The 20260-nt window shown below is 34.1% G+C and overlaps 2 protein-coding genes across 2 annotated transcripts in view; one reads left to right on the forward strand and one right to left on the reverse strand.

Annotated features, from left to right (window-relative positions):
* Positions 1–17007, reverse strand: part of CIP2A (cellular inhibitor of PP2A) — a 33858-nt gene extending 16851 nt beyond the window's left edge. Inside the window, exons 1-11 of the mRNA XM_036930789.2 lie at positions 16846–17007; positions 13008–13155; positions 11229–11341; positions 10284–10378; positions 9662–9758; positions 8653–8775; positions 8370–8515; positions 5987–6062; positions 3424–3642; positions 2663–2822; positions 659–800 (exon numbers count right to left, since the gene is read on the reverse strand). Coding sequence (XP_036786684.2) covers positions 659–800; positions 2663–2822; positions 3424–3642; positions 5987–6062; positions 8370–8515; positions 8653–8775; positions 9662–9758; positions 10284–10378; positions 11229–11341; positions 13008–13155; positions 16846–16947 — 1421 coding nt within the window. The 5' untranslated portion in view covers positions 16948–17007. The remainder of the gene's footprint in view (positions 1–658; positions 801–2662; positions 2823–3423; positions 3643–5986; positions 6063–8369; positions 8516–8652; positions 8776–9661; positions 9759–10283; positions 10379–11228; positions 11342–13007; positions 13156–16845) is intronic.
* A 288-nt stretch (positions 17008–17295) lies between these two features.
* DZIP3 (DAZ interacting zinc finger protein 3) overlaps positions 17296–20260 on the forward strand; it is a 103545-nt gene continuing 100580 nt past the window's right edge. Inside the window, exon 1 of the mRNA XM_057502441.1 lies at positions 17296–17444. The gene's annotated coding sequence lies outside the window, so the exon portion shown is untranslated. The remainder of the gene's footprint in view (positions 17445–20260) is intronic.

A 20260-nucleotide genomic window follows, 5' to 3' on the forward strand; every position in this document is an offset into this window, starting at 1 on the left:
CTGAGTGCATTATACTAAGCCATGTTCTCAGCTTTGTTCCTCAAAGGGAGTTCAAAAAAATAAAAAGAGATAATCCTGTTCTTGAGGAGCATGATTACTGACAATTATGATATTTATGGAAATTGGAACAAATCCTAGTGTTTAGTTTAGCATTTAACAGTTCCTCAATAAAGATTTTATTAATGGACTCTTCATAAGTGGGCAGGGAATAAAATAATCTCATTACTACCAGCAAAAATCTACCTTTAAGTCTTGATATGCATCAGCAGGACTGATTTCCTTATAATAAAAACTGCTTTTTCACATAAAAATAAAATTAAACGCACATAAAAATAATTACTCAGGCAATGTTAAAAAACACCCCCAGAAATACTTAGAAGTATAAGAAGACCCTGAAAAAATCACAATACATTAAAACAGACAAAACAAGCTAAAACAATGAAAAAGAAATCACAAATGTTAGAATCTTTCTTCAGAAGCATATGATCTATGAATTTTTAAAAAATTCATTATGAAAATATTTTTGTTAAATCTCCACTAAACCTTGAGTTACTAGAACATACCTAAGGATGATCCTCCAAAAGGGATGAGAATCCCATCTTTTGATTTTTAATACATTTGGCCTTACCACTTTGCCATTTAGATTTCATATACTCACCACAATTCAGAATCTGCCACCTTTGTTCCAAAACCCAGATCAATCTTGCCATACATAAATTGTTGTTCTATCAGAGTGGAACATTTGATGGTAGTCAGATTATTTGCAATATGCATTTTTAGAGTATCATCTCCACACAGAGGTAAGTTTTGTTAAGGGACACAAACAAAAAATTCTCAGAAGAACCTTATATTTGTACAGCACTTTTCAGCACTTAGAATGACTTCATACAGATTATCTTGTCACTGCAATTTGGTGTAATTATTGTTACATTAGCTCAGTGACAGATTAAGAAACTAGAGCACAGAGCATTTAAATGACTGGTTGGTGGGACGAAATGGAAGTGGCACAGAAGTTTCTGACTCAGGTGTAAAACAGAAGATCTGTTTCTCTACTGCATGTTAGCTCTCTGTTAGCAGGTATCATAATGGTTCCATAAATATTTGCTGAACTAAGAGAAGTTACTTTCTACTACTTTGTATATCATAAATGAATTGGATATCTGTTATTAAAACAAAAGGTCAGTGAAATAAGCCAGGCAGAGAAATACAAGTACCAAATGATTTCACTCATATGTGGAGTATAAGAACAAAGAAAAACTGAAGGAACAAAACAGCAGCAGAATTACAGAACCCAAGAATGGACTAACAGTTACCAAAGGGAAAGGGACTGGGGAGGATGGGTGGGAAGGGAGGGATAAGGGCGGGTGAAGAAGAAAGGGGGCATTACAATTAGCATGTATAATGTGGGGGGGGGGCACGGGGAGGGCTCAACACAGAGAAGACAAGTAGTGATTCTACAGCATCTTACTACGTTGATGGACAGTGACTGTAATGGGGTTTGTGGGGGGAACTTGGTGAAGGGGGGAGCCTAGTAAACAGAATGTTCTTCATGTAATTGTAGATTAATGATAACAAAAAAAAAAGGTCACGTTTGGTATCATTTACCAAGAGAAGGCCTGATTTTAATAGCTATCTCTAAGGTCGCAAACATTCGTTTTCAACTTTGGCTACATGTTAGAACTACCTAGGTAGTTTACCAATCACAAACACTCCTCCCCACTAGAGTTTCACATTACTCCAATTAGATTCACTGGAAGTAAGGTTCAGGTGTCAGTATTTAAAAAATGTTCTCTAAGTGATTCTAATAAGTTGCCAGCATTGATAATCACTGTTCTAAATAAAGAGGAAGATGAAAAGCAACAGCTAAAAAGAGGTTAAAAAGATGTGGACTTTGCTCTAGAGCAAGTAAAGAGTTGTGCAAATTTTTATCGCTCTGAGATACCGGACTAGGTAAATGTAAGAAATTTGGTTGAGATATAGTAGGCTCCTTGATGATAATAAAAAAGCATTAATGAAATATTTTATATTGGGACTTGGGCTTTGTGATCTTAAAAAAAAGAAACAAAACAAACACAAGAAAAGACCTCAGAAAATCAGTATACACAAGTTAGGCAGTGACACTAACTGTATCCAAAGTTTTTTTTTGAAATGAATTAATGTGTCTGATAATATTTGTCTTTTTAATAACCAAGTATGATGTCACCTTTATTAAGGCATTTCTGGAGGTTTTATTTTTTAAAACACAAGCAAAAAAACTGACCTAAAATAATGACAACTCTACTAATATTTATGTACTTCTGATACACTCGAGAGATGGCACTAGAAATCATTGAAGGGCAGCAATGAGCATCAGAAGGGAGCAGTAACAAGGCAGTTATTTTAGAATCTATCTCCTCATCTCAAACTGCGATAAAATGTACAAATCAAGTTTAAAAAGCATTTCTGAAAATGGTCTTTACCTTAAAAGTTGTACACAGTAAAACAAGGAAAAATGTCTGGATGACTCTTTTTCACCATGTCTTCATTAAGAATTAATTCTGTACTTTAATATTAGTTTAATAACTCTGGATACAAGTATGAGAAGTAAAGATAAACATACAATAAATACAATGCTAGAAAAAAGTTAGTGGTTCTTGGTTTTCATATTCATAATAAAGGATATTTAACAAAACTTCAATGGCCTTGACCATCCTTTCACATTTGTTTCTTATTAAGGCTTCATCTAGGTTTTGTTCTGTGAACTGAAGCTGATCAATGATTGTAGGCAGCAGAAGGGCCACAGAACGGTCAGCCACAGAAGAGTTAGCAGTATCTATGACATCCTGCAAAATTAACCACCACCAACGATTAAAAATAAAAATTAAAAAAAAAAAAGGAATACAGAAAGCAGAAGTAGTCATTGATGAGCTCCAATACTCTCTTCAAATTTCTTATAATTACTTCAGTAGTTCATTGACTCACGTCTCCTATTTAAAATCTACCCATTTATCCAGTTTTGAGTCTAGGATGACTTTTTTTTTCGAATGGAATAAGGTTTTGGGTTAATCAATTGCAAACAAGACTTTCTTAAGTGGACTACAGGTGTAATTTTAAAATTATTCTAAGCCAAAAGTGTGTACTGAAAACAAATATCCTGAATTTGCTAAATGTAATTATAATAACTATGTAACAGGCACTGGTCTTAATACCTCACAGCTAGCCATAAATAATTCCTGTCAAGAATCTCAAAGATTTTTTTATATGTTAAAACTGATTAATAGTCAAGACCAACAGAAAATAGGAATAATAATTTGTGAAAACTAGTAATTGAAAAGTTTTCCTAAAGTCTATGAACAATTCCAAGTTTATTATAAACATTTTGAAAACAAACTGTTCACTGGGAATATAAAAGTGGAAAAATCAATTTGTCAGTCATTCTATTACCTCAAATATTTCCTTGAACAACTCCAATGCTAAAATAGAATAGTTTTCTAATCCATCGAAAGGTTGGTTTGACCAACGAAGTAGAGCCACAGTAGGTTCCAAACATTTAGAACGGCTTCCCAGAATGGTGTTGCCAGATGGTGACTGTTCAAATATCATCTGAGTGAGCACGTGGCGCAGCTGAGTCACTGAACAGAAGGCAAGAAGTAATTCTAAAACCTGTGCAATATAAAGCCTTCATTAAATGTCAATTTCATTGGACTTTAATGCACAAAGTAACCAAATGAAGCTGCAAATGAAGTATTTTTTAAATACTCTAAAAAAAATTAAAAGCAGCTTCCAACTTTTCTTCCAGTATTATTTTTCAAAACGTATGATTATGTTCCACAAGATTACAAAGAAATGTGTTAATGGTGGTTACTTCTGATAAGCAGGACTATGAGAGTCAAAGAAAGAAGAGGCAAAATCAACTAATGTCATATACCTTCTATAGTAATTTTTTTTTAAGCAAAAAAAAAGTTTTTAAAATGAAAAAAAAAATTAGTAACTATAGATAGTTGTTATCATGTTAAGATTCAAGAACTGCTATAAAGCATACTGCAGAATACTTAAAAGTGGCATCCCAGAGTGTTAAAGCCTTAAGGGTAGCTATTTCCACAGGATGGAAACTGTTGGCATTATGTTCCTTAGCTCCCTTTTTCTACCTCATTTCTTCTTTACTTCATAAATTGGGCATTATACTGTAATATTACTCCCACAGCAACCTGTTTATCAGCTGTTAAGTTAAATTCTGTATTATTTCAGGTATTACCAACTTAACGTTTAAAAATCTTTTATTGGTATCTCTTTGCCTATCCACTTATTTCTATCTTCATCTGTTTCTTGTAAATGACATATAATTGGTATTTGTGTTTTAATCAACTTGACAGAATCTGATTTTAATAGAATTCAGGCCATTAGCATTTACTATGTAATAAATGATAAACTATCTTTGATTTACTGTTTTAAATATAAATTGTAGTACTTGTTTTTGAATTAGTACAAATACTTGGTTCCAAAGCCAAACATCCCAGCCTGACTTGTACCTATACTCCCTGGAGGCAAGCAATGTCACCCATGTGTCACAGTACTCACGGGCTGAAAATTGGTATAAGCACTTATGAAAACTTGGTATTATCTACTAACATTCTCCTCTATGCTTGATATTAACCATACTTTTAATTTTAACCACATGGTAGGTGTGTCATGGTATCACAATACTGTTTATTTTGCATTTCCCTTAAGATAATAAAGTTGAGCAACATTTCATATTTATTGAACATTTCAAGATTTTTGCTCAGGTTATCTATTGGGTTGTGTTTTCTCCTGGTTTATATATACAATTTTTAAAATAAAATATTTTACATAGGAGTCCTCTGTTGTATATATCTAATGTAAATACCATTCGCACTCTGTGAGTTGCCTTCTCACTCACTCACTGGTGAGCAGAAGCTTTTAACTTTCATGTAGTCCGACTTAGCAACTTTTTTCCGGCATAATTGGTGTTTTTGTTTCCTGTTTAAGAAATTCTTTGTTTATCCGAAGGTTATAAAGATATTCTGCTAGGGGTTTCTTCTAAAAGTTCATTGTTTTACCTTTCACATTTAGGTTGACAGTCTTTTTGGGACTGATTTTTGCATGTGTTTTGAGTAAGGTGTCAAAATTCAGTTCTTTCCTATATGGATATTCAACTGACCCAGTGACATTTATTAAAATGACCATACTTTAAAGACTGCATTATTATCAATCCGGAGACCATACACTGTGGGTTTGGTTTTTGGATTGTACTGTTTCTGTTCCACTGGGCTAGCTGTTTATCCTCATGACAATACAGCACTGTCTTAATTATTGCAGCTTAATATTAAGTCTCAGTATCTGGTAACATTAGAAGTTCTCTGACTTTGTTCATTTTTTTCAGGATAGCCATGGTTATTTTTGAACATTTGTATATCCATGTGAATTTTATAATTGCTTTCCAATTTCCACATACATCAGAAAGAAAATGAACATAAAAACAGAAAACACTAAAATCTGCTGATTTTTGAAACTCTTTTATTCTATGAACTTGGTATATCTATATTTGTTTAGGTCTTTTTACACTTCCCAGTGTTGTAACTTCAGAATAAAGGCCTTGCAAATGTTTTGTTGGATTAACCTCAAAGCATTTGATATTTTTAAAAAATTAGTAAATGGTATCATTTTAAAATTTCATTTTCTATTTATTTAACATTTTCATGAGCTTATGAATATGTCTCTCTTGGCTATGTAGCCAGGAGAAGAATCACTGTGTCATAGGATATACATATGTTTAGTAGGCACCATGAAACAGTTATCCACAGAGATTGTACCTGTCCATGGAGATCTGAGGAGGGTTCTTGACTATTGCTAATATTGTTTCCTGATTTACACACTGGTTATATGGATGTGTTCAGTTTATAAAAACTCAGAGAGCTGTTAACTTAGATGTTTCTGCACATTACACTTTTTAAAAAGTTTAAAATACAAAAATCATGTTTTTACATACCTTTGAAGAAGAATCAGGATCCTTTCCATTAAGAAGACCTAATACTTGATTAAGACATGAAGAAAAGTGCTCATACCTAGGTTTAAAATAAAAATATATATCAAATGATAATTATGAAATTATGTATCAAAAAGGATTTATGTACAAGTATACAATTTAAGTGTATCTTCTTCCATTTATCTTGAGCTTCTAATATAGAACAGTCTTCACAAAGTTTTTACTTAAAACTTGAAACATAGTCTGCCACTATGACATACATAAATTGGCTTTGTCATTTATTGAACAGTTAAAAAAAATGATTCACACATCAATAATAAATCATTGAAACTTTAATTGCCTTTTTTTTAAAGGTGTATGCAGTTTATAAATTCAAAGAACACAGAATATTCTAAAAATTAGCTACTTTTTTGTAAAGCACTTATAACTGTCAGACATTAAATTAGGCTCTGCAGATATAGAGGTAAAGGGCATGGTACTTGAGGTACTAGACATACCACTCACATATAGCCTATGGAACTGGTACATCCTGAATTTGGGAGAATGGTGCCCTGTCAGAGTTTACAGTGTAAGGATGGAGGCAGAAAGACAGAAAATAATAATGTAATATACCATAAAATACAACACTATAATGCAGAAATGTACAGGACACTATCAAACAGAATATGATCAAAACCCAGACTTAATGAGACAAGACTCATCAGGTGTTGCTTCCTAGACTTAGGTGTTAAAGAATGAACAGAAGTTAGACACATAGAGGAGAAACTATATTCTAGCCTTTCAGAGGAAATTGCACATGGGTAGATGAAAGAATATTTCTAGCAAGTTAGAGGTACTATTTACTATCTGAAAAGATGAGACAAAAGTACTTAAGAAAGAAAACGTAAAGATAAAAGGCTGAGAGATTATCAGGGACTAGATTTTGGAGGGCTACACTGAGAATTTGAATATTCACTTTAAATCCAATGGGAGATAACAGATTTTAAAAGGGACACAGAGTTGAAGAAAAAGCTGAAAGGCAGGCACGTATAAGTCAAGAGGGTCAGTTAAATAGGAGTCCCTGAAAAGACAGGGCAAATTTGAAGAAGACAGCACAGAATGAGACTTAATGCACAGAATTAAGGGATATGTTTATGAGTGAAACAGGGTGACACTAACAAGAACTGGTATATATACAGGTAACTTTGTTCAGGAGCAGATAAACATAAGACAACACAATTAAACATGATTTTCTTTTCAGAGGTGATTCTGGGGTTCTAGGCTAGAGAAAGAAGCAGATAATGAAACAGAGATTCATAGAAATAATTAACCAACCACTTACTAATGCTAAATCAGATTATTTTTCTGTCCTCCTGGAGAGGTATATCCAAAAGAATTTTTATTTACTTGAAGTTTTTAAAAAAGCACTATTTGATATTCAGAATGGGTACTACATCAGAATATATTGGGAAGATTCTTAGATAAAGAGAGGACACGCTGGAAGAAAATTCTCTTATCTACACATGCTTAAGAAAAATGAAATGCTAATGTGGATATTTCTTGGTTTTGCTAAATATCAGTTAATCATATGAATAATTGTCAACTTTGACTGAAGGCTTAGCTTTTGTTTTCTTAATTTCTAGATTCTAGCTCCCTAAAGATTAGGGACTATGTTTTCATGTAACTTTTAGATTCTATAGTCTTTAAAGATTAGGAACCAAGTTCTTTGTATCCCTGCTTCTGCTAACACTCTCTTCTCCCATAATATTTGTTCATAGTAGGGGCTCAATACATGTTTTCTCATTTGTGAATGATTAGTTCATTTAAATATGAGACAGTTTCAACAATTTCCTAACTTAGGACCACAAAGCAGCTTGGCGTGGAAAAATTTAACTTAAGATGCAAAAAAAGGCCACGAACTCTTAGGAAAACAGTTGCTAACATCTCAAAACAAAAGTGATCACATGAAATGGCATAGATAGAATGGACATACAAATGTTCTCATTTTACCTTATGACACAACAGAGGAACATAGTGAAGAAAACATTATCAATTTTTCATACAAAAAAAGATACACTGAATATTCTTATAATAAAAAATATTTTCAAGAAATCATAATGTTCAAGACTTAAAACTGGCTTTCAAACAGATTAACCAAGATGTATACATTTTGGAGAATGAGATAACCTCATTCATCTAAGACAAAGACTGAAACACACACATGCACACTTCTTATACTTATACATTTCAAGCCAGAAAAGAAAAACAAATGGGAACAGAGCACATCAAAACATTTCGATTTTGTCTACTTTGAATCCAAGTTTACTCAACCTAGAAAGGCAGTTTTATGTATCATAAAAAGATCTAAGTTAAAAATACAGTCCTAAAATTTGTCAGAGAGCCATACCTGGTAAGATAATCAGCAATTTTAGGATTCTTAAGGAGATCCATTAATAGATCAACCGAATACTTTCTAGTTAGTGTGCCATCACCGTTTATAAGAATATTAAATATTAGCTGAAATGTCTGATGAATATTTCGAGCATGAAACAGCTTAAAAATAAATTAGAAAAAGCATATTATACAAAAAAGTTTAAGTTGACAACATCCAAAAATTTAACAAGACTTTTACAGTATCAGAGAATACAAACTTCAGAATTATCTTCATAAATAACAAAAATCATACTTACCTTTTCCCCAACCTCTTCATTTAACGTCAAACTGCATAATATTGAAAGTGCAAACACAACCACAGTTAAACTACTATGGGCCAAGAAGCTAATAAGAGTTCGATAGAAAGATTTCACATTATTCTGAAGAAGAAAAGATTAAAAAAAAAATTAGAATGAAAAATTTAAGTTTTATATTTTGGTTGAAAAAGTTTATCTTGCACAGAACAGTTAAACTTCTATTAAACATCATTATCAAATTAAAAGAGCATTCAAGGAGATGTCACTTTCATATGCTATAGTAGTATGAATAGGTATAACCATAGTGAAAAGCAGTGCATGCACATGGGATTATGAGTGAATGTTTATCTTTCTCAAACACTTCCATGGCTCAAAATAACCTTCACCCAACATAAGACGAGGTCAGAAAAATCCAACACATGAACAAATGAGATATTGTTCAATTTAACATTAAATAGGTAATACTGAATATTGAACAGCAAGTGAACTATTCACAAAGCACCTTAAAGAACTAACAAACTTCCTTGATTTAATATTATTTCTAATGGTAGTTCTGTTAATCTCATTAGTTTGCCTTCACTTACGACAAGCACTGGCAGTTGATATTAGACACTTATTCATGGACCTTTCTGGTGTAATTACTATTGATCTTGTATAAATACAAGACTGAGGTAATTGGGATTGCTAATGATCTGCTCCTTACTCTCAGCACAAAATAATTTTGCATTTCTTATACTTCTCAATACAACAAATAGTGGGATGCTATGGAGAAGGAAAACTTGTAGTACTCAACATTTTTATTAACCCCACCTTAAGAAAACCAATATATATGAAGGCTGGAATAATTCATGTTATATATATGTCAACCTGATTGTTAACTCTGATGCGTCAGTCGGACAAGACAGGAGAATTCTTTCTGACTTTTTTTTAAAGAAAAATATGGATAAAATTTTCTGTAAGCATAGAACCCACCACAAAACAAGAACGCTTTTACAAAGAAATTTCTTACCAAAGTCTTTATATGTGTTTGAACAGAAAGATTGTGTCGGCAAAGATTTGCCAATAATCCTAGACAAGGCATCGTTAACTCATCTTCAGGAGATTGACTGCTTTAAGGGAAATAAAGATAAAAGCACTGTTGATCCTAAATTATTCAAAATTATATAGTAATTTACACATTTAAATTCCTTTTTACATGCAAAAAATATTCTGATTAGCTTGTGAAGACAAACTGAGTACTTTGACCATTTATTTCATGTTCTGAAACAAAATGATCCTATTCAAATGCAGCATAAAAATACGGAAATAATTGTCAGAGTAACCATGTACTATCTCATTAAAACAGTCTATTCAAGGTGAAATAAACATACAATTTTCACTTTCAATAATTTTTTCTGTTTAAATCACTTCATAAATTTTTGTTATGAAAAATTTTTATTAAGAATATTAAAGCTGCTTTATACCATTTGATCATTGAAATCATCTAAGAGGAGTAAACAAGAATCAAGTAAACAGTAAATTGAGTTTAAAAAGCTGGAAAAAATTATCTAAGAAAAACTGAATAATTACACGGTTTGAGTTTAAAAATAAACCAGTAGATTATTTGGTTACAAGTTTGGTTGCATACTCACATATGATCTATGAGGAATGTAATTAATTCATCTATATTGGCACCAGAATGAAAAATTTTGACATTGTATGTTAACCTCTGCAGAAGTTGAATGCACTGAGAATAAGAACAGAATGAATATAAACACATAAAAACATAATAGACACAAGAATGGACTCCCGAGCATATTGTGGGCATTGCATCATTTTAGATAGCAGAATTTAGGCCAACTTTTCCATTTTTCCATTTCTTAAAAAGAACTTTTTTTTTAAACACAAAGTAATGAAGTTACTAAGAACCTTAGAGTTCACCTCCTGGTTCACATAGTTCTATAAATGCTGTCTCAAATAGAGCACTTTGTCATTAACCTGGTTCACTTAATCATCTTAAACATATGCAGGTTGAAATATACATATCCCATTCATTCTAAGATTTTTTTTTTACATTTACCATCTTTAAAACTGTATGCCAGTTTAATAGGTGATGTTTTTCCTTCTTACAAATAGATGGCATTTCAGGTTCAATAAAATATTATGGGTATAAGAGTTTTGAGTCTATGCTAAATAAGTCCAAATCTATAGATTCACTTTCTATATTTCCTCAACAGATTGAGACTAGATGCCAACTCAATTTACAATTTTAATACAAATAGCTTATATCTCAAAATGCTGACATCTGTGTTGATAAATCTATCAATGCAGTTATAATGCAGATGTTTTTCTACCACAATAGTGCCAGATGAGGATTGGATCAGCTTCCCTTCTCCAGAAACTTTTAAACAGCACATGTGTGATCAATCAGCTCTTAAATTTATTAATGGCAAGAACTGCAGAACTGTGCCTATTCATGCAGTATTGTACCAGCATATATAGTATAGTTTAGTAGTTTAGAACAGATACCATCAATTTTGATCTGAAAATAAGAGAAAAGAAGGGTTAAGAGAAAAGTACTGCATAGGTGTGTATACCTGCAAAAACACTGAATCATTGTGGCAAGTGCTCTTCTGACAAACCACTCCTGCCAGCACACTATTCAGGCTGTATGTACCTAGAAGACAGTCTCTGGTTTCAATGTCCACAGCTGTAAGTTAAAATAAAATGGCACAAAGTATATCATTTTTGAATATGGTTTTCATGAATTAAAATTTTGAATTTATTTCATATTGAACTTAACATATATAAAAACATCAAATACAATATAGTTAATTTATTTATACCTTCCAAATCAGAAGTTTAATCACAGAAATCGTATCAGCTAGAACAGCGAAGGGAATATGAGCTTTTCCTTTTGTCATAAATCAATGATTTCTCTATGTAGACTAAATTAATCTCAAGGAAAAAACTTGCTTTATATAGTCATAGAAATTTTGCTATGATTATCACTTCCATTTTTCTGTAATTTAAAACTGCTCTACAAAATAAAAGTGCATTAAAAGGTGGATAAAGTTAAAAAAATAAACAGACTACAACACTATTTTGTATTTTCATACAAAAGGTTGGTAGATATCAGAATTAGCACAGCTGTTTTGGAAAGCAATTTAGTAATGATTATAAAATAGAAAAATGACCTGCATATTCTACTGGGAATTTATTCAACAGAAATACACTAATATGTGAGTAAAAATACATAAAAACGTTCATTGTACTACTGATTTTAATAGCAAAAACTTGTAAAAGAACACATGTGAATACCTACCATTAGTAGAGTAGTTGAATCAATTATAGAACTCTATAATATGTTACAAGACAGCTATTAAAAAGATACCAACATGGAAAGATAACAATAAATAAAGTAAAAATATAAACATCTGGTCTCTGCAACACCATTTTTGTTAAAAAGCACCAAAATTTTTAATTTATTTGATCTAAAATTGCTATAGCATAGAAAATCTGGAAAGAATTTATCAAGCCATTAAGAAATATTATCCCCAAAAGTAGAAATGATGAGGAGGGTTGGTAGTGATGAGTAAAAAAGGCTCATTCTGTGCTAATTTGGTAACCACAAGGCCATAAGTGACGACTTAAATTTAGATCAATTAAAGATTCAGTTCCTGTCTACTACTCATACTACAAATGATTGATAGCCCTATTTGGCTAATGGCTACTATATTGAACAAAACAGATAATTGTCATAGGAAGACCTATTGGACACACTGCTCTATATTAATACCTCTGGAACACAAAGGTTTTTTTTTAAAATAATAAATACATATTAATTTTATAGTCACAGAGAAATATCTTTCCTCTACCCCCCAAACATGCATCAAGAAAAAAAGGTAAGCACTAAAAAATTAAAAAATAAAGATGAGGTAGGAAAAAATAGAAAAGAAACACCTGCTCTTGTATCCTTTGTTCTAAATTCAGGGTAATCTCTCAAAAAAGGATGACTTTTCTGTTATCACTAGCTATGATTTTTCTGAGTTGTGTTTAATACTGCCATTATGAGCATGTATTTTTCTTTTTAATTTAGCAGTAGGCCAGCATTTCCGAAGGTGCATTGTATTGTGTAGTCCACTGAACCTTTGATATGCTTCAGATTTTTTGTTTCAATAACTTTTAAGAAAGGATGCATACAATATTCCTTTCCTTTTACAAAAGATCCACAATGCAAATAGTTTTGAAAGGTCCTACAAGGAATAAGTTTCCTCAATGTGAATCATTTTCCAAAAGATTGATTAAATCTGTCCTTTAAAAAAACATTAAATTCATACTTCTAAAAAATGAAAATGAGGAACTAATCACATTACCTAGCTGAGATAGCAAATTGATGATACTTAAGATCAGCGGCGCACTTATGTTTGGATCTTCAAGTAGCTCCACAAGGCAACTCAAGCATTCACTTGGTAATATCTGATTTGATGTAAACAATCGTGTGAGCTTCTGTCCAGAAATTACCTACAAAACAGCAATTAAGGTATGTTAATTAAGAATTAGCAATTTTTATTTTTCCATTTCAAGTAAAAATTCAGTTCTTCTAAAGTATCACTGTCACTCTCTCCCAATTTAGAAAAGTCATACATGTGTTCCCTCTGCCTGGGAGATGGTTTACCTATCCCTTCTCTTCCTAGCTAATATAATCATTCTAGTCTCAGTTTTAATTAGGTTCCTCCAGGAAGCTTTCTCTAACCCTCTTCCATCAACTAGGTTAGGTTTGCCAATATGCTATCCTATAGTACATTATGTTTTTATTTCATAAGCTGACAAACTTTAGATGTTGTAGCAGTATTTTACCTTCCTTATTACTTTATGTGAGTGAACACTCCATAAAGGTATAGACAACAAAGCAATGCTCTACAACCAACATATTTATTGAATAAATTAATTCCTGCACAATCATTTCACCTATTTTGAAGGCGGCACTGGAAAGTGTAAAGTAGCTAAATCTGAAGGTTTAGCTATGGGATTAACTATGTGGTTACTTCTTCTGCTCCCTCCCAGAGACAGTGGCTGAGCCCAGGAGTTACAGATTACAAAGACAGAAGTTAAAAAGAAATTCTAAGTAGCCAGGTCAGGCATAAACAAATTTTATTTTTGCTTATTCCACTTTTTACTCCTCTCTTTTAGCCCTATAAAAGCATCCACCCCCTTAAAAAGATAAAGCTGAGATCAAAAGCCAAACACAGTGGTTACACAGTCATGTCATGTATTTTCAAAACACTTTCTTAATGTTATTCATTATTAAGCAGTTTGTTTTTATAAAGATGGAAAAACAGTTACATTAGAATTAGTCAAATCTTTTCTAAACATTTTTATTTTACAAAAGTCAAGTCTAAGCGGGCTGTTTAGCATCATTCTAAACTTTCCTTTCTGTACCCCGTTTAGTCCCTCAACCAGGTATCAGTTCTCCTTCTAAGGCATTGCTGGTAAGAGAGCTTCAGATTATCTGTACCCAAGGAATATTTTAATCTTAAAGTAAAAATATGAAGAAGGAAAAAATTAGGATGAAAGGTAAAATTAGGATGAAAGGTAAAATTAGATAGAGATAATAGATTATTTTAGGGTAAGGAACCTTCAAGTATGGCCCTTTTGCCTACTTACAGAGCTAGCCCTCCAGAAGAATAAGATATTTTCTTCTTTAAATACAGTTTTCCTCAGGACTGGACCCATATTTTAACAACCTAAGTACTTTAAAATGTAATATTTATTACAAGGTAAAATTTTTAAATTGTTTTACAAATTTTCTTTTTTACTTATAAACATGGAATGTTTTAATGCAAAAAGAATTTATTTTTATAATAATTTGCATTTACTCTGGCCTAAGCATTTTTCTAGGTATACGGTTCCTAAAAACCCTGTAAGGTAGGTGCTGTTCTGCAGATAAATGAACAACACACTGAGACAGCAGCATAACTGGGATTCACTGTTCCTGGATCCATGTTCATAATTACTACATAAGATTAGTGCTGTGAAAAAAACCATCAAGAATGAGAACTCAACTCTGCCAATCATAAAAAAAAATCCAAAGTTCAGGTTCTGCATGGGCTATAAAGAAAAAATACAGAAGTGCAGCAGAAGAGCAGAATGAATAATCTCCTTTCACATTATAACTATTTATCTTCAGTTATTGCTTTCATGAAGTCTGCACAAAGATATTCACCATTAATACAGCCCACCAAAATGGTTAAAGCTTAAAAATCTGAAAGCACCAAGGATCAATGTGGATGGGTGACAGCAAATTTCATATATTGCTTAATGGGAGGGTAAAATGTTGTAACTTGTGGAAAACTGTCTGGCAGTTTCAACTATAACTGTACAGAAACTTACCATAAGACTAACAATTTCACTCCCAGGTGTATAAGAGAAATGAGTACATATGTTCACAGAAAAATATATGAAAATGTTCATAACAGACACATTCAAAATTTCACCCCAAACTGGAAACCCAAATGCCCATCAACAGAATGATATAAGCTGTAGTACATTTACACAATGGAATTCTACAAAGCAAGAAAGAAAAATGAAGTACCCGTGTATGTGTAACATGAACGAATTTCACAGATTATACTGAGTGGAAGAAGCCAGACACAAAAGTACATACTGTTATGAGTATGTACTTACCTGAACCTTATGAGAAGAAACAACTGAAAAAACCTTATAGGGGCTGGAAATATTCTATATGATATAGGTGGTAGCTGCTTGAGTGTACATGTTAAAAAAATCAACTATCAAACTCTTAAGAGTAATACATGTTATGCTCTGTATCTATGCTAAGTGGTAGAAGAGTTTTCAGGAAATCCCTTGAAGATCTAGGTATCAAGGAGCCAGTCTCAAGGCTCAACGTTCTTGAAACCTTCAGTTTACCATAACACTGCACTCAGATTAACAATGCACCTGTTTAATGTCAAAGACAAGTAGTGTTTCAGGTTAGTATTTATAATGCTTAACTCCTAATTCTTAAAACTGACATCCCCACTTATTTGTGGCTTCTGGAGTTCACTAGCTCACTGTTCTGTCCTAACTGAGAAGGAAAGCCTAGCACTTAACAGCTAATACCTTATTTATTAGGTTAGCAGGGATTTGTTGAGATAATGAATGAAAAAAGAAAATGTACTCAAGAGATGGGGAGCTGAAGTAATAAGGAGCAACACCAGGGAAGCTCCAAGAACAAGACACATTTAAGGCACTCCAGTTTCACCAAAGGCTGCTGCTGATGTACCATTCTCTCCATATATTTTGCTAGTCTTTGGTAATTTAGCTTTTCATTATAGGGCTAATACAACAAACAATTAAAAATTTATGTTTAATTCTATGTTAACGAGAAGCTGCAACAGAGAGCTTTAAAATAAGATTTGAATTTAATTTTTTCTTATTAAACCAAGGTAAATGTTAGTTGAAATTCCATGAATGTGTAATAAATGACAGCAGACTAAGAGCCAAAAAACAGATAGGGTCACAGAAAGCTGTGACAGCAACTTCTCAAAATAAAAAATGTAATACAGAGTAAGTACTTTATATACAAATAAGTGGGAACTAATAGAAAAGTGAAAGCAATTCAGTATTTTAGGACTGGAAAACTGTAAGCAATGTATTTTGGTAAAGAAAATAAGATTATGATTACTAGTAAATGAGACTGCTTACTAACGTAAAGAAAATTGAAACAATATTGTTCAAGTGTATCACAAATTCAAATAAAAGCATCAAGCAACAGGATCAGAATGTAAACTGTCTAAGGGACAATGGATCAAACAAATTTTAAATCATCACTCCCATGACAGCCATCCGCTAGAACTGCTGCGCCTTCTGAGAGGGCGCTGAAGCAATGGTGAAAACAAATGACAAGGAAAAGATGCGGCTCCGAGCTACCCCTTATGCCAATCCTAGACCCCCGACCTTCGGCCCGACCCTCCCTCCGCCTAGGGTTTTCGGTGGTCACTCACCCCCGCTGAACGCCGAAGGGCTTGGGGCGGGGTAGAATAGGGTGGGGATTCCGGCAGACACTCGCTCGCTTTCTTTACCAAGTACAACCGAGCGGACGAGGAGCTATCTTTTCTTTCTCAGGCTGGGGCCGCTACACCCCGGGCGCACTGTGAACCAAGCACTACTACAGGGACTCCCAACGCGCCCCCCCACTCCGGAGCCCCTTACCTCCAAGTGTCGCAAAAGCTGGGCTGCATTTGCCTCCGACTTAACGGCTTTATACTGACTGATGGTCAGAAGCAAGGACTTCAAGCAGGCGGTGGAGTCCATCGAGACCCGCTACAACCCCGCCTGGGAACCGCCAGCACCCTGCCAGCTCCTCCTGCAGGCAGCTACCGCCGCGCTTTTTTTCTAATTTTTTTGCCCCACCCGCTCGCTCCCAGAAACTTCCGGTTCCGGTCGAATTCCGGAAGTCCCTAGGCCCCCTGGGGAGTTTCTCTTAAGGGAGAGGAGAGGGGAGAAGGGGAGCGGAGAGTTGGAGTGAGGGAGGTCGAGGTGCTCCGTGAAAGGGGTTGAGAGCAGTCCTTCCAGAGCCCCCTTATCTGAAGAACCGCGACGTTTCAGCTTCGAGATCCCGTGAAGTCGAGAAATCTCGCGAGAAAAGAGGTTGCGGCTCAACCTGTGAAGGGGTGCCTAGGTGTGAAGGGATCTTTTTGGTCAGAGCGCTCCGTTTTCCGTTATTTCTGCGGCCTTCGCTCTGGATGGCCAGTTTTTCCTTTGCTCATCCTCCTCCTGAGAAATGGTCGCTTCCCCATAGTCTAGACACGGTGAGGAGCTCCGAGGAGAATCTTGGGCTTTAGGTTTTGAGGCCTCTCAACTTTATAAGCGATCATGGGGAGTGATGATTTAAAATTTGTTTGATCTATTGTCCCTTAGGCAGTTTACAGTCTGATTCTGTTGCCTGCTGCCTTTATTTTAACTTATGATACACTTGAACAATACTATTTCAATTTTCTTTACATTAATAAGCAGTCTCATTCCACCCCTTGTACCCAGGAATGTTTGTTTCACAGAGTAAACCTTTGGCCTTTGGGATTCTGTGGCAAGTTAGTCCTGACCTGAACGATAGTCGTTGTCAAAGTTAAGCGAGAAAGCTACCTCGGGGTGACTCCGGGGTCGGGTATTGCTCCGGAGATTGTTCTCATTAGCGTCACTTTTTGTAAGTGAAAGGGCCTGTTTTTATCTGGCATGATCGATTATCTTATAAATCTCGGCGTCTATGAAAATGGCACTGTCGTTTGCGGGTTTTAGTTCAGAGATGTTATGTATGCGTATATAATGAAATGAGTCAATTAGCTGGTTCGGAGCTTTTGCTTAATGTATACTAATGTTGAATAAAACTAAAAAACAGTTTGGGGAAAGTTGTAAGACTAGGACACTTGCCTTTTTAATCAAGCCGTTCGACAGAAATCCTGTTTTGTCAATTTAAAGAAAGTATTTTTTACTTCACTATAAAGGCAGGCCTTATTTTTATACTAAAAGTCAATCTAAAATTAAGTCAAAGCTTAAAATAATCCAGCCAACTGAAATGTACCTGTAAAAGTCATTGGGTAATCAACGTATTTATGCATTCATTCATTCATTTGTAAACCATTACCGAGTGTATAATTTGGGCTAGAAGTCGCCAGTTAGTGATAAAGATAATGAGCTCAGTGCCCTCTACTGCGAAGGAATTGTCTGATGAGGGAAATGTACTAAATACACAGTACATACAGACTTCGCTTAAATTAGAGGCACTATGGTAAGGAGTCGAGCCAGGCTGTCTGCTTACAAATCCTAGCTCTGCCCTTTACTATGTGACCATAAGGAACATTCTTACTGTTTCAGGGTCTTCATAAGGTAGAACCTGGCTGGCAGTAGTATCTGTTTCATAAAACAAATTGATTAAGTAAATTCATTGAGAGCCTACAGTGTGCTGGGTACTTGTCTAGGCACTAGGGATTCAGTGAATAAAACAAAAATCCTACTGTCATGGAAATTATATTCTGGTAGGGAAAGAAAATCAAATACAAGTTTATAAGGAAAGTGAGATGGAGGGAAAAAAGCAGAATTATTCCTCCCGACTAATGATAGTTGAGAAAGAAGGGAAATAGGAGGGCCAGATAGAGAAAGTAGTATTTGAGAAAATACTTGAAGGAGTTGGAAAAGAGAGCTGTGTCCTCTAGGGGAACAGGTTTGAATTAGGAGCATATCAGTATGTGTCAGCAAGAGGGCCATTATGGCTGTAGCAGTGTGAGTGAGGGTGAGATGAGGTCATCAGGTGGTGTTAAAAATGAGTTAATCAACCTAAAGAATTTAGAACAGTTGCCTGGCATAGTAGTTTTCAGCAGGTGTTAGTTACCTCTTCGTTCATTGGCAAATGCAGTGATAACAGTTTGGTAGTGTTAGATTTCTCACTAATAATGACAAGCGTGTCATCACCATCCCTATTCTGAGCCAAGGGAACAGGGTCAAAGCAGCTTGCTGTAAGTGGCATCTTTCTTTGAAATCTTATATTACAGATTTTACACTCTTTTCTGTAACATAAAATAATGTCTCAAAGAATTTTCACCAAAAATTAATATTGTAAATTTAGTAGAATGTACCATGATGGTAGCTGTAAGAAGTCTTGTCTTTAGTTAGAATACTTGCATATTCTAATATGAGAAACACAGAGCTGTATTTTAAGCCCCAAAAAGGAGGAATAGGAGAGGAGGAGATGAAGCTGGGTTGAGCTTGAATTCAGTGGTGATCTTTGGTTTTAAACTGGGCCTGATCTAATTAGATGGATTATCTTGGCAGCTGGATGGGCTATGATTCTGAGGAGGTTAAGGCCAGAAGGAGAGAATGTTTAATTTGCAGGAGTCTTTCCAAAGGATAACCAGAGTAATTGAAGTGGAGAAAGCAGAGAGATGACAAGTTTGAAAAACATGTATGAGTTGAAATAGGCAGACTTAGTGACTGATTTCAGATATCAGGAGTGAGGAGAGGGATGAAACTAGAAGGAATTCCAAGTTTCTAGTTTGAATGATAGAGAAGGTACAGATACTGCTGAGGCAGTTCAAGAGAGTATTCCAGTTGTATTTTTATGTGCAATGAAACTATGTAATTTATCATTCAGTTTTCTACCATTCTCATTTAGTTTATACCTGCATGTTATGTAATTTTTGTTACTGTGAGTAGGTACTCTTTTTCCCATAACTTTGTAACTTGTTATTGCTATTGTAAAAAAAGATACTCATTTTTGGTACATCTCTTATCCAGCCTACTGACTAAAATCTCTTATTCTAATAGAGTTTTGCTTATTCTCTTAGACTTTATAGGTAACATATCTGCAAATAATAATTTCCTCACTTCCAATATTTGTTGTCTTACTTTATTTCATTAGTGTAATCTCTAAAATATGGAATAGTCATGGTCATATTCAACAATCTTTGTCTTATTACTTAATGGGAATGACCAGTAATTTAGCCCTTAGTATAATTTGTGCTATTGGCTTGTGATAGTCTTTAAAATGTTTAGGAGATTCCCCTTTATACCTGTCTTATTTAAGGATTTACCAAAATGTCTGCTAAAAAAGTATTGAATGTTTACATTTATCTAT

The sequence above is a fragment of the Manis pentadactyla genome, chromosome 1, assembly GCF_030020395.1.
Source record: "Manis pentadactyla isolate mManPen7 chromosome 1, mManPen7.hap1, whole genome shotgun sequence".
Taxonomy (NCBI): domain Eukaryota; kingdom Metazoa; phylum Chordata; class Mammalia; order Pholidota; family Manidae; genus Manis; species Manis pentadactyla.